This window comes from Zalophus californianus, chromosome 8, assembly GCF_009762305.2.
Source record: "Zalophus californianus isolate mZalCal1 chromosome 8, mZalCal1.pri.v2, whole genome shotgun sequence".
Taxonomy (NCBI): domain Eukaryota; kingdom Metazoa; phylum Chordata; class Mammalia; order Carnivora; family Otariidae; genus Zalophus; species Zalophus californianus.
Window position 1 is genome coordinate 51,897,728 of NC_045602.1, and position 12,787 is coordinate 51,910,514.

Here is a 12,787-nt window from a genome sequence, read left to right on the forward strand (position 1 = left end):
GGAGGGCAGGACCCGTGGAAGGGTGGGGCTCAGAGCGCCAAGGAAGGAAGCCAGCGCCAGCTCAGCGTCCCAAGAGACCCAGGGAGAGGCCAGGTAGGCAATGAGACCCTTTCTGCCCTGGAACCAAGGCTCTGCCCTCGCTGCCTGCCATGCAGGTTTGAGAATCACCAGCAGGTGTCGCCACTTGAGCAGGCCGCGAGCCCTGCACCCTAAGCTCCTGCAGCCCAAAGAGGAAAGAACAGCTTCTGGGGCCCCACCGCGATGCCCAGACACGCTCATCACCACCCCTGAACTCCTGGAGATTCCAGGCAGCAGGTCTGGGGTGGACCTGGGCATCTGTACTTTTAACAACCGTCCTGGGGCTTTCCCCCACTTCATCAAAAGGCAAGTTGGGCTCTTTGGAAAAATAACTAATTCTAGGGCTAGTCCAGCGAAAGTAGATGACCCTGGACCCTTTTGTGCCAGAAAGCAAGGCAATACCCAAAGAATGATAGAAACATGTCCAAAGGACACAGAAACCTATTTTCACGGACTCCCACTGGCCAAATCTGGGACAATTTAAATATGAAAATAAATATAGTAGCAGATTAAACCACTGAATAAAATAGGAATACATTAATCTACACATAAATAAATAGAACAGAAGAAAGCTTCTCCTTACAGTGAAATACCAACTGATGAAGGCAGAAAAAAATAATTGGCTTAGGACATCACCACTTGACAACCATCAAAACAAGAATTAATCCAACCAAGGAAACAACAGTGGATGTGAAAACTGCCGGGTAAAAGTTGGATGAGGAACAGAGTATTTAGAGTCACAAGGTTCCTACCTATTAGAAAAGGGGATGGATTGGTGATCCGTGGAGAAAGCCAGCAAAGGCGACATTCATCAAATGCTCAGGGTTAAGAACGCAGTCATCCGGATACAATGACAGCAGCACATGTTCACTGTGCCGTCTTCCTGCCAAAGATGCTCAGCCTAAATCTAAGCACAAGGAAGCCTCAGACTGACCCAAACTGGGAGACATTCTACGGGAGAACTGGCCTGCATTCCCCAAAGCGTCAAGGTCCCAAGGTTGTAAAAGTCAAAGAAAGACTGAGGAATTCTCCCAGACGGAAGGAGACTGAAGACAAACAACTAACACAACATATAATCCTGAATTGGATCTTTTTGCTACAAAGGACACTGCTGAAAAAACTGATGAACTCGAATGGGGGGTCTGTGGTCTGGATGGTAGCACTGTATCAACACTCATTCCCTCAGTTTCTGAAGGTTGTATGTAGGCTCCATAGGAAAAGGTCCTTAATCGGAGAAAACACACACTAAATTCAGGGTGATGGGCCAGGAGGTTGGTGACTTAGTCTCAAAATACAAAGTATTTTGTTCTAAACAGTACTTTGTACTATTCTTGCAATTTCTCTCTAAAACTTTATTATTTTAAAATAAGAGGTTAAAAATCTGAGAAAACTGCTTCTGCTATAATCATAGGAATCTCACTCAGAGAGACAAATAAAGCCCCCGCCCCATTCATGCTGATTCCCACTCTCCAGAAGTAGCGTGAGGCAAAGTGCAAAATGAAAATATGGTCCCTTGTTAAAAATGTATGGCATTTTAAAAAGATGGCAACAGCAGAGAATTAAACCAAGTGCAGGGCCTAGCTGCCCATAAGGCCAGCCCTCTGTGGGCTGATTGCTTGGCTCAGCCTAAGCTGGGCAGGCATCTGAAAAGTCGGACAGCGCCCCACCTGACATATCTGGCCAGACCCATTCACTCATTAATTTGCTTATTCATTCCCTGTACAAATATATATGGAGCACCTGCCAAGGGCCAAGCACTTCAAGATCGTGGGATACTTCCATGAACAAAGTGAAACCTCCCGTCCCCATGGAGCTGACATCCTGGCAGAGGGGACAGACAATAAATAAAAAATGAAATAGATAACTTAACTTACTAAAGTACGTTACGTTAGAAAGAAAAGTCGCTACATCAAAAACTAATGATGTAATGTATGGTGATTAACATAACAATAAAAAAATTTAAAGAAAGAAAAGTCGACCAGAGCAAAGGGAGCAGGAGGGGTGGCAGTGTTAAATCCAGTGGTCTGAGTGGACCCCACTGAGGTGAGGAGAGAGCAGCCAAACCTTGGAGGGGACACAGCTTGGCTGCCTTTCACCCCTCCCCGTTCTTCTAACCCTTGGTGCCTGAGGTCCCCTGGCCCTAGGACCAGATCCCCTTGGAGAACACCCCTTCTTATTTCTCGCAGCGTGCCCTGCCCACCCAGCCCCTCCACAGCCTCAGGGACTTTGCACACCATCTCTGCACTCAGTGCAGACGTGGACCCACAGGAGAATGACCGCTCCCCTCCATGGCCTGGGGGCCAGCACCTTAGCTTGGGGGCTCAGGAGCAGCCCTGCAGGAGAAGCAGGAAGGAGCTACCACCCCAGAATCTGAAGACCACCCAGGCAGCCCTTCCCAGGGTTTCCTGAGTATCAGCTACCCCCATACTGAGAGCCCCACACCAACCTCCTGAGGAAATGGTGACATCCTGGTGGGTCCAGGCACTTGAATGAGACTTCCGGCACAGAGCCAGCTCCATCTTTTATTTACCCATCAAGGAGCCACAGGGACATCCCTGGTAGCTTCAGAAGATCTAAAGCCCAGGGCCTAGAACAGGCTCTGGGGACCACTGCTTCGGGACCACAGGTGATTAATACTAGAGGCCTTTAGCTCTCCCGGGGATCTCTAGGGGGGCGTGTCTATGGTCCTGACCCCACCCAGGGTCAGGATCTGCCACCTTCACCATGATGTCATACCTCAGTGCCTGTCCCCTTCTCCAGACATAACCAAAGCTGAGATTTTCTTCCTATGGGACATCTGTGAGCTCCATGTTCTCCCAAACCACATGACCTTGGCCTAGAGTCCCTCTGAGGCCAACCACATCAAGGTGCGCCACCTGAGAGCCCCGTTCCTCAAGTCTCCAGCCCTGGCACCGCCATGCAGTCAACCTGTCCCATGACCATTATCAGTCAGTCATGTGTCCACCAGGACACGCTGCCCTGGAGCAGGGAGCCTGTCACCCGTGTCTGCCATCTTGGGGCCCACAGTCAACAATAGCACAGAACTCTGGAGGGTCCTCTCTGGCCCCCAGGCTAGAAGGGCCTAAGAAACCAAAGAGAGAGACAGAGGACAACCTCATCAGATCCTCCTACAGGTCATGGGGCCAAGCTCTGGGGTCCTTCACCCACCCCACCATGCTCAGCCCCATCGCTTACTGCCTGCTTCCTCGGCCACAGCTCTCCAACACTGAGCCTAGCATGACCAAACCCCCGACCAGCCCACTCCCCACTCCCCCGACAGACACGGCATGAGTGGACAGGGAAGCCCCACATGAATCTGAGTCTTCTTCATTACCCTGCCCCCCGACAACACCAAGAAGCTGGAGGAGGGTGAGATGTGGCCCTGAGTTGAGGCAGGGGTGGTTGGCAGCACCTGCAAACCGCTTGAGAGAAACTCAGGGATTCACCAGAGCTCTGGGTCTGCCCTCCACCAGTCCCTGCTCCCAACACACAGTGCCCTGCTAGCTCCCCAACCCACCACACCACAGGGGCTCATGTTTTCTTGTGACCCGGCAGGTCTCACTTCTGATCGGCCTCTGGCTGTTAGGACTGAGGTCGTACGGACAGTTTGCTTGCTGTCCACACCGTCACGAACCAGCTGCTCTCCAGATACATTTGGGAGTATGTGGCTTCTCTCCTCCATGGGTGTCCAGCACCCCCACAGGCCTGGAGGCTCCCCCGGGGACAGGGACAGCACTGCCCCCTTCAGTCTAGAATCTGAGGATGGATTTGGCATCTTCTCGTGGTACAGAGCTCTAAAGGGACGTGGGTGAGAATACTCAGGGCCAGGCCAATGGAGTCCACAGGCCAGCCTACAGCAGGACTCGTACAGCATGGCCTCCCCCAGCCTTCTTCCTCCTCTCAGTCCTTCCAGGGTTTTCCAAGGATCCCACAGGCCCTGTCTTCTTTGACAGTCTGAGCTAAACTCAGTTGGGTACGCCTGGCATGCTCTGCCCATAGGGCCCAGCCCGGAAGTCGGCCTCAGGGAACAGCCAGTGAGGATCCTGCACTTCAGACAAGCACTCTGTTCCTTCTGGTACAACCTCAGTTCTCTGTGCCCCCCACTCCAGAGCAATCAGCCCCAGGTCCCAGGTGGGAAGCCCCAGCTCAGAGGGCTCAGGGGGCCTTGGGACCTGGGGCTGCTCTGTGACTCGGTGCTATCACAGGCACTAGAAGATGGACCCAGACACTCTCCACAGGCCGGAGCTGTATCCCAGCCTCACCTCCCGCAGGCTGTGCTCAGCTGGGGGCTCACCCAAGCAGGGCTTAGCCCTCCTCTCCCATCCATCCCTTCTGGCTTTTATACCCCCTTCTTGGAGACATGGTCTGTGAAGGATTGGCAATCTCTGCAGACAGGCAGGGGTCCTAGCCCAGAAAGGAGAAGGTAGCAGGTTCCCAGCTGGTGAGCATGAAGCACAGAGTGTGGGAACAAGGAGCCAGAGGAGGAAAGGTGAGGCATTCAGGGATGGTCACCAACCTGGCTCAACCACGTGGACAGGGACCAGGTGTGAAAAGCTGTGTCTCAGGGGCTGGACGGGCATCTGAGCTTGGAGGGGCCCAAGTGCAGGAGAACTTGCAAGAAACACCAGTCATGGATGCCCAGAGGGCAAGAGTGGAGAGATGCACTGGTATGAGGAATTCTTAATCTCAGGAAACAAACTGAGGGTTGCTGGAGTGGGCGTGGGGTGGGAGGGATGGGGTGGCTGGGTGATAGACATTGGGGAGGGTATGTGCTATGGTAAGCGCTGTGAATTGTGCAAGACTCTTGAATCACAGATCTGTACCTCTAAAACAAATAATACATTATATGTTAAAAAAAAAAAAGAAGAAGAAGAAGAAGAAGATAGCAGGAGGGGAAGAACGAAGGGGGGGAATCAGAGGGGGAGACGAACCAAGAGAGACTATGGACACTGAGAAACAAACTGAGGGTTCTAGAGGGGAGGGGGGTGGGGGATGGGTTAGCCTGGTGATGGGTATTAAAGAGGGCACGTACTGCATGGGGCACTGGGTGTTATATGTAAACAATGAATCATGGAACACTACATCAAAAACTAATGATGTAATGTATGGTGATTAACATAACATAATAAAAAAAATAAATTAAATAAAAAAAAAGAGTGGAGAGATGTTTGAGCAGCTAAGCCAGAAGCTAGAAACCCTGGTCGAAGGCACTGGGGGCTGTGATTTAATGATTTATAAGAAACACATATTTGGTCATTCAGGTGACCAAACTATATTTCTCAGAAATATTGGGTCTTCTTCCACAGTTCCTGAAAACACTTCAGTGCCATAAAGGTAAAATGGGTGTCTTGTTATTAACGAAGGTGACTCTTGGACCCCACGGAAGGGTAGGAGCTGGTTGCCAGGAGGACCAACCATGTGATTAGAGGGTTGGAACTTTCAATCCCATCCCTCCCAACCTCTGGGGAAGAGAGAGGGGCTGGAGGTTGCATCAGCCAACGGCCAATGACTTAGTCAATCATGACTATAATGAAGTCTCCATTAAAAACTCATGTTTTTGGGTCTCTTTTTTCAGAGAGTTTCCATGCTGCGGGAACTAGAATGCTTCCATGTGCCACTGAACAGGGCCCCAAGCTCCACAAGGACAGAAGTTCCTTTGTTCAGGACCTTGCCCTATGTATCTCTTCCTCTGGCTGTTGATTCATATGCTTTATTATATCTTTTTAATAAACTGGTAAATGTTAGTAAGTGTTTCTCAGATCCCTGACAAAGTATCTCCTAAGTGGTAAGAGCTATCAAGGTGTCTTTTGTTGTGCTAATGAGGTGACTTCGGAAATCACCTAAGGATGGCATCTGGTTGCTAGTGGAGCCAACCTTGAGGTTAGAGGGTTGTAGAACTTTCAGCCCCCACCACCTCCAGGGAGGAGATCCAGGCTGGAGATGGAGTTCAATTGCCAATGAAGCCTCCATAAATCCCCAAAGGACAGGGATTGGAGAGCTTCCGCGTTGGATAATAACCAGTAATCTGGTAAGTAGAATGTTTTTCTGAGTCCTGTGAGCCACTCTAGCAAGTTAATCAAACCCAAGGAGGGGGTCACAGGAACATCCGATCTAGAGCCGGTTGGTCAGAAGCACAGGAGAACCTGGACTTGGGACTGGCATCGGAAGGGGAAGAGGAAGGGGAGGGGGCTGTGATTTAATGATCTATAAGAAACACATATTTGGTCATTCAGGTGACCAAACTATATTTGGTCTTGTAGGACTGAGCCCTTAACCCAGAGCTGTCCCTGGATAGGCAGTGTCAGAATTGAGTTGAGTTATAGGATGCCCAGCTGGGGTCAGAGAATTGCTTGGTGGTGTGGGGGGCAAAATTGGAAATTGGTGCTAGAACCCTTAGATTGCATGAGTAGGCTGGAGAACTGAGGGGGAGGACAAGGGGGGTTCAGAAGGTGATGGAGACAGGCTCAGGGATGCTGGAGGTCACGGAGAGGACCCGCCCACCAGCTGACCCATGATAAACCCAGGCAATCAGAGGCTCTTCACCCCCTCCACTCTCCAAGGAATGTAAGTTCTGCTTGGCCTCCTTGCTCCCAGAGGTTGCTCCAGGCAGAGTCTTGAGCTAGTGACATGGTGTTGAGACTATCTGGATGGTATACGTGACTGAACCCAGTTAAGCGCTCTATATAAACTTTTAAGATGTGGTAGATGGGTGCAGAGATCTACTCATCTTGCTGCCACCCCAGACATGCCTCATAAGTAAGTCCCGTAGCTTACTAACCCTGCCACCTCCCAGTCTGGAGTGGCTTGCCTCTTTCTTGGGTCTCTCCCTGCCTTCCATGTCAGGGCACTGGTTCCAGATTTCACCTGGGAAGCCCCTGAAGAACTTACAAACTCACAAGTGATCACCACACTAAACCAGAATGTTCTGCCAGTAAGCACCGTCTGAGAAAGGGATGGATTCTCCTGGGAAGTAACCTCTCTCCATCAGGGAAGCATCCAGCCACCACTAGCCTAAGATGCCTCAGGAGGAAATTCCAGCATGAGAAAGGCAGTGGACCAGGAGTCCAAGTCGCTCCCACCACTGAGAGTTTAGGAGATGTGCCACCCTCCGACCTGTCCCCATTTGGACATGGATTCACTGTGTGACTTCAGTCAGTCACTCTCTTTCTCCAGCTCTCAGTACCCAGTCATGGTTCCTTTCAGAGTTCTGCCAGATTTGCCACTTCCTGACTCACCAAGCCAGCCAAGGTTGTACACCCTCACACACACATACACACACACAAGGTAGCCCCACTAGAGACCCCAGCCCAGAATCCCCAGGGCCCCACCAGGAGGAAGTATTTCCAAATGGAGAGTCCCCCAGTGCCTCCTGGGAGGTGGAGCTGACCCAGAGGGAACATCAGGAGTTCTACTGACCAGGAAGAAAGAACCCTGCAGGGTATATTTAGCTCCCTAAAAATAATGGGAAGCCAGAGATGAGGGCTGGGAATTGTCTGCGAGGACTGGAAGAGCACTGGAAAGGCTGGGGGAGGGGCAGGAAGGACAATGGAGGAAAGGAAGAGGGTCTGACATGTTCTGGTGGGCAGGGGAGGGGGATGTCTGTCTCCCTTCCCTTGTGATCTGCCACCCAGATGACTCAGATATTCCAGATCTGGAGATGGGGTGGGGAGGTAAGGGAGGGCTACCGAGGAGATTGGGGGAGCCATCACCAAAGCTGCCCAGGAAGCTTGGGGAGTCATCAGGTTTCTAGTAAAGAACCAATCCCTGGGGGCGCCTGGGTGGCTCAGTCGTTAAGCGTCTGCCTTCGGCTCAGGTCATGATCCCGGGGTCCTGGGATCGAGCCCCGCATCGGGCTCCCTGCTCTGCGGGAAGCCTGCTTCTCCCTCTCCCACTCCCTCTCTCGCTGTCTCTCTCTGTCAAATAAATAAATAAAATCTTAAAAAAAAAAAAAAAAAAAAGAACCAATCCCTGGAGGTGACCATGCCTCCCTCCAGGGCAGGAGGGGACCCAGGGGCAGGCCAAGCTGGTGTGAGAGGCAAGGCTGACTTGAGCCCCACAAGAAGGGCCAGGGCTCCCTCCTGTCCCCTTCCCGTCCCTTTCATGCCAATCCCTCTCCCTGGCACCCTGAGCTCTGGCCACGGGGGGCCAGGCCTGGTCGCTGGCAGATGGACTATGACACGCCACTGGCATCAGAAAGGCAAGGCCTCAGACCAGACACTAGCCTGATGCAAAGGCCCAGTGGGCACTTACCCCCGTGGGCTGCTTCTTGGTGTCCAGCAGGGGGGCATTGAAGCTGGCAGACAGACTGGGGGTGGCAAGAACCTCCCGGAGTGGGACTTGGGCTTCCCCCAAGAACCTAAGTGGAGAGAAAAGTAGAATGTAGAGAACTAGCCTAATGTGCCTGGCTCTTCTTCCAACATACCACCCCCCCACCACCACCAACTTACCATACAAACACCCTGCAGACAAAACTGATCCGCCTCGAACACCACAGTCCCTTAGAACCTCTCAAGGCTCCCTAGCCCCCTGCCCCCAGTCACCCCATGCATCATCCCTGGAGGGCCAGGCTCCCCCCTCCCTGCACAAGGATGAGAGACACCTTCCCTTCTCCCAAGGTCAGATTTCTGCCTCTCCCCAGAGGCCCAGCCCCACCACCCCTGTCCGCCTGGATACTCCCATAGAAGGCCTGCCTTGCCCATCAGACCTCAGCAATCCACCGGTCTCCTGAAAGCAGGGGGACCCCTGCAGGGGGACCCCACCACCACATCTGCTTGCTCTGCAGCTGCAGTAACCCATCTGACCCACGTCGACACAGGCCGTCTATCCTGGGTTCCCAAGGCTCGGCCAGCAATGGTCATAAATAAAAAACAGTCTTTCTTGTCTTCAGGGACAGGGAAAAAAGCAAACTGGGGAAGGGCAGACATGCCCCACTCCCAAGAGAGGTCAGGGACTATCACAGCACATACACATAAGGCAGAATCTCCGAGTGAGGAGTGGGGCCCCATAAACGAACGGGCTCTTAGGGAAGAGTAGGTGACTGAGTGATGACCAGTTAAGGGACCCTTCCAAAGAGTGCCAAGGAAAAAGTTTGTGGTCCCTGCTAAGAAATGGGCAAATTGCATCCGATGTGGAGCATGATCTCATGATCACTACCTGAGCCGAAACCAAGAGTCGAACAGTTAACCAACTGAGCCACCCAGATGTGCCCCTAAATAGCTGATTTTAACACTGGCTGCTCACAATGAGAGATCACCTCACATTCGTGAGGATGGCTACTAGCCAAAAAACAGAAAACAAAAAAGTTGGTTAAGGATGTGGAGAAATTGGAATCCTTGTGCTCTGTTGACGGGCATGGAAAAAAGGGAATGCAAAAATGGATCAAACCATATAATCTAGCAGTTCCACTTCTGGGTATATACTCAAAAGAACTGGGGTGCCTGGGTGGCTCAGTCATTAAGCGTCTGCCTTCAGCTCAGGTCATGATCCCAGGGTCCTGGGTTCGAGCCCCTCATGGGGCTCCCTGCTCTGCGGGAAGCCTGCTTCTCCCTCTCCCACTCCCCCTGCTTGTGTTCCCTCTCTCGCTGTGTCTCTTTCTGTCAAATAAATAAATACAACCTTAAAAAAAAAAAAAAAAAAGAATTGAAACCAGAGACTTGAAGAGATATTTGTACACCCCCGTTCATAACAGCATTATTCACAATCACCAAAAAATAAAAGCAACACAAGTGTCTATCAACAGATGAATGGATAATAAACAAATGAATGGATAAATAAAATGCAATAAAAAATTAAAATAAAAATTAATTAAAATAAATTAAATAAAAACATGCATACAATGAAATATTACTTAGCCTTAAAAAAGAATGAAGTTCTGACACATGCTACAACATGGATGAACCTTGGAGACATGATGCTGAGTGAAATAAGACAGACACAAAAGGACGAATACTGTATGATTCCATGTATATGAGGTTCCTAAAATAAGCAAGTTCATGAAGAAAGTAAAACAGAGGTTACCAGGGTCTGGGGGTAGGGGAAATGGGGAGTTGTTATTTAGTAGGTACAGAGTTTCAGTTTGGGAAGATGAAAAAGTTCTGGGGATGGACGGTGGTGATGGTTGCACAACAGTGTGAATGTGCTTAATGCCACTGAGCTGTACATTTAGAATAGTTGAAATGGTAAGTTTTGTTATGTATATTTTACCACGATAAAAACAACCAATTAATAGCTGCTTATTAATTATTAATTAATTATTAATAGCCACTCAGTAAAATCACTTGAGCTCCATTCTTCTTGGAACCGGTGGACTCTTGGTCACCTTACAGGTTCCCTTGCTAGCGAGGCAGTAGCCTGGTGTGTGCTGAATTTCGTAACATTTTTCTAACATTTCTTTAAAGAAAGGGCTAAAGCGAGAGACTTTCACTCACATTCATGCCTCATGATGCTAGAAAATTCCACATCTTCTAGAATTTGGACTGGTGTGTGCTATATTCCTTTGCGGCATGGAGCAGGCTTGTAGCACAGCTTACTAAGCAGGGGCTCCTGGAGGGTCTCCGTCCCAGGGCCAGCGTGGGGAAGGCACCTGCCACCAGTGTGTTGACTGAAGTGTCCTCAGTGTCACCAGGTAGCTCCCAAGACCTGACCTTTACTGCTCAGCTGCTTGTACCCACCGACCTTTGTTCCATGTTTTCCCATTAGCTCTTCTTTCCAGCTTATCTCTTCACTCAGGAAAAAGACCCCACTAGCATAGCATCTCCAGACGGAAACCAAAACTGCCCCTCAAACCCTAATGACTGCCCTGGTGAAGAGCTCTGGCAGCCCAGACCATCCAGACCCCGCGGTGCAGTTCGAGCTTCACTCCCCATTGACACCTGCGCAGACGGACCACGGAGGGACCCATGGAGTGACAGACAGTTACCTTTACCTCACGCTAATATTAAATCCCCGCCCAAGTCGGAACACAAGCCTCATTTACCTAACATACAATGTTAGGCATGTTTCCTTAAGGCGCACGACCGACCTCATGCCCCTCTCCACATAGATGACAAGCCTCCCCTACCTAAATATTTTAAATAAAAGGAACCCATTCACCCCTTGCTAGGGGAGTCACGGCTTTGGAAGTTATTCCCCGCGATCTTACTTGCGGCAAATAAAGTTTCCTTTGTGTAACAGCTCCAGCTGGGGTAGTTTCTATCTGTGACTCACCGAGGAGCAAACTCATGTTAGTGAGTTGGGGTTACATCAGGACCCAGGCATCGCCAAAAAGACAAGACCGTCGGTGTAAAAGACCCGTGAATCCGTGCGACATTGACAATCGGAGTCCCCCGTCCTTAAGGGGAAAAGTGGGGCGGCAAAGCAGAGGGACTGGCTCCAGCAGGCGGACGACAGAGCCTGCCCTCGAACTCGGGTCCTCCGATTCCCCGAGGGATCTCCCGGGGGAGCGGAAGGCAGAGCGGGCAGTAGGAGCTGAGACGGGAGGGGGGGGGGGGGGGGCGGGGCGGGGTGTGCAGTCATACTGCTGGCGCTCCAGCTCGGGAGCAGGGACGCTGCCCTCTGCGGCCTCGCTTTCTGGCCCAGGGCCGCGGGCCCTTCGCCCCCGGAGAATTCCCGGAAGTGGGGCGGGAACAATGGGAGGAAATGCAGCGGGAAGGTCGGCCCCACCCCTGTCAGCCCAGGCACCTCCGGAGGCTGGGAGACCTGGGCCAGGAGGGACCGCTTGTTATTTCCTCCCTTAACGTCTTGCCTTGCGGGACCTTGAAATGCCCCTACCTCCCACCCCTGCCACAGGCCTTGGGACCAGTCCTTTGGAGGAGCTGGGTGGCCGTCACAAGCCCCCACGCCCCTAGGAGAGAGGCTGGAGGCCGCACAGCAGGCTGGCTGTCCCCAAGCCTAAGGAGCAGGCAGCCCCAGAGTGGGCCCACAGAATTGCTCTGGGAGGCTAGACTGGGTTGGCCCGGCTCTCTGGGGAGGTGGGATGGGCCTGACGCTTGATCACAGGAAACCCCATGGCCACTCTTCATTCATTCTTTCAGGGTGGATGGAGGAGAGGTGGCGTTATTCAGGCAGCCTCGGAGGGGGAGGGCCCAGACGTTCAGGGAGACCCACCGCATCCAGAGATCAAGAGGAAGGCACAGACCCTAGGGCCCAGGGGCCTACACGAACCAGCGATGCCCCACGCTCAGTGGCAGTGGGTGGCACCAACCAGTGGCCACTTGTGGCAGGCAGGATTCAGTAAGGGTCAAAGGAGGGGCCTGGGGGTCCTGCACAGGCCGGGTCAGCGCTGGCTCTGAGTGTTTGCAGAGCCTGGCAGGGGAGAAGGAACCGCCCCCCCCCCCCCCCCCCGTGGCCCTTGGCCCCACCCCCTGCAGCCTACAGTAGGAAAATGTCACTGCTTCCCCAGCCTTCCCAGACCAGCCACCCCTATCGGCAGCGTTGTGTTCTGGACCACTGGAACGTGGGCGCAGGGGAAATGTTGAAGCTGAAATCCCAGCTGCCATCCCACAGACTGAGAGGGAGGTCAGGAGTTGGTGTGGAGGAGGGAAGAGAGGTCCAGTTCACACATTGACAAGGCACACATTTTTCCTCCATGGATAAAGATCTGGCTCCCAGACTCATCACCCAGTAGGGCTACTGTCCTGTCAGAGATGGGAGAAATGCTCTGGGGTAGCGGCCTCCAAATCTGAGCCATAAGTGGGAGGCTATAAATGAA

The 12,787-nt window shown here is 52.0% G+C and overlaps 1 protein-coding gene across 18 annotated transcripts in view; it reads right to left on the bottom strand.

Annotated features, from left to right (window-relative positions):
* Nucleotides 1–12,787, bottom strand: part of DYSF (dysferlin) — a 206,020-nt gene that overhangs the window by 158,679 nt on the left and 34,554 nt on the right. For all 18 annotated transcript variants that reach the window (XM_027621360.2, XM_027621378.2, XM_027621374.2 and 15 more), the window contains one exon: nt 8,329–8,434. In XM_027621360.2, the coding sequence (XP_027477161.2) occupies nt 8,329–8,434 (106 nt within the window). The remainder of the gene's footprint in view (nt 1–8,328; nt 8,435–12,787) is intronic.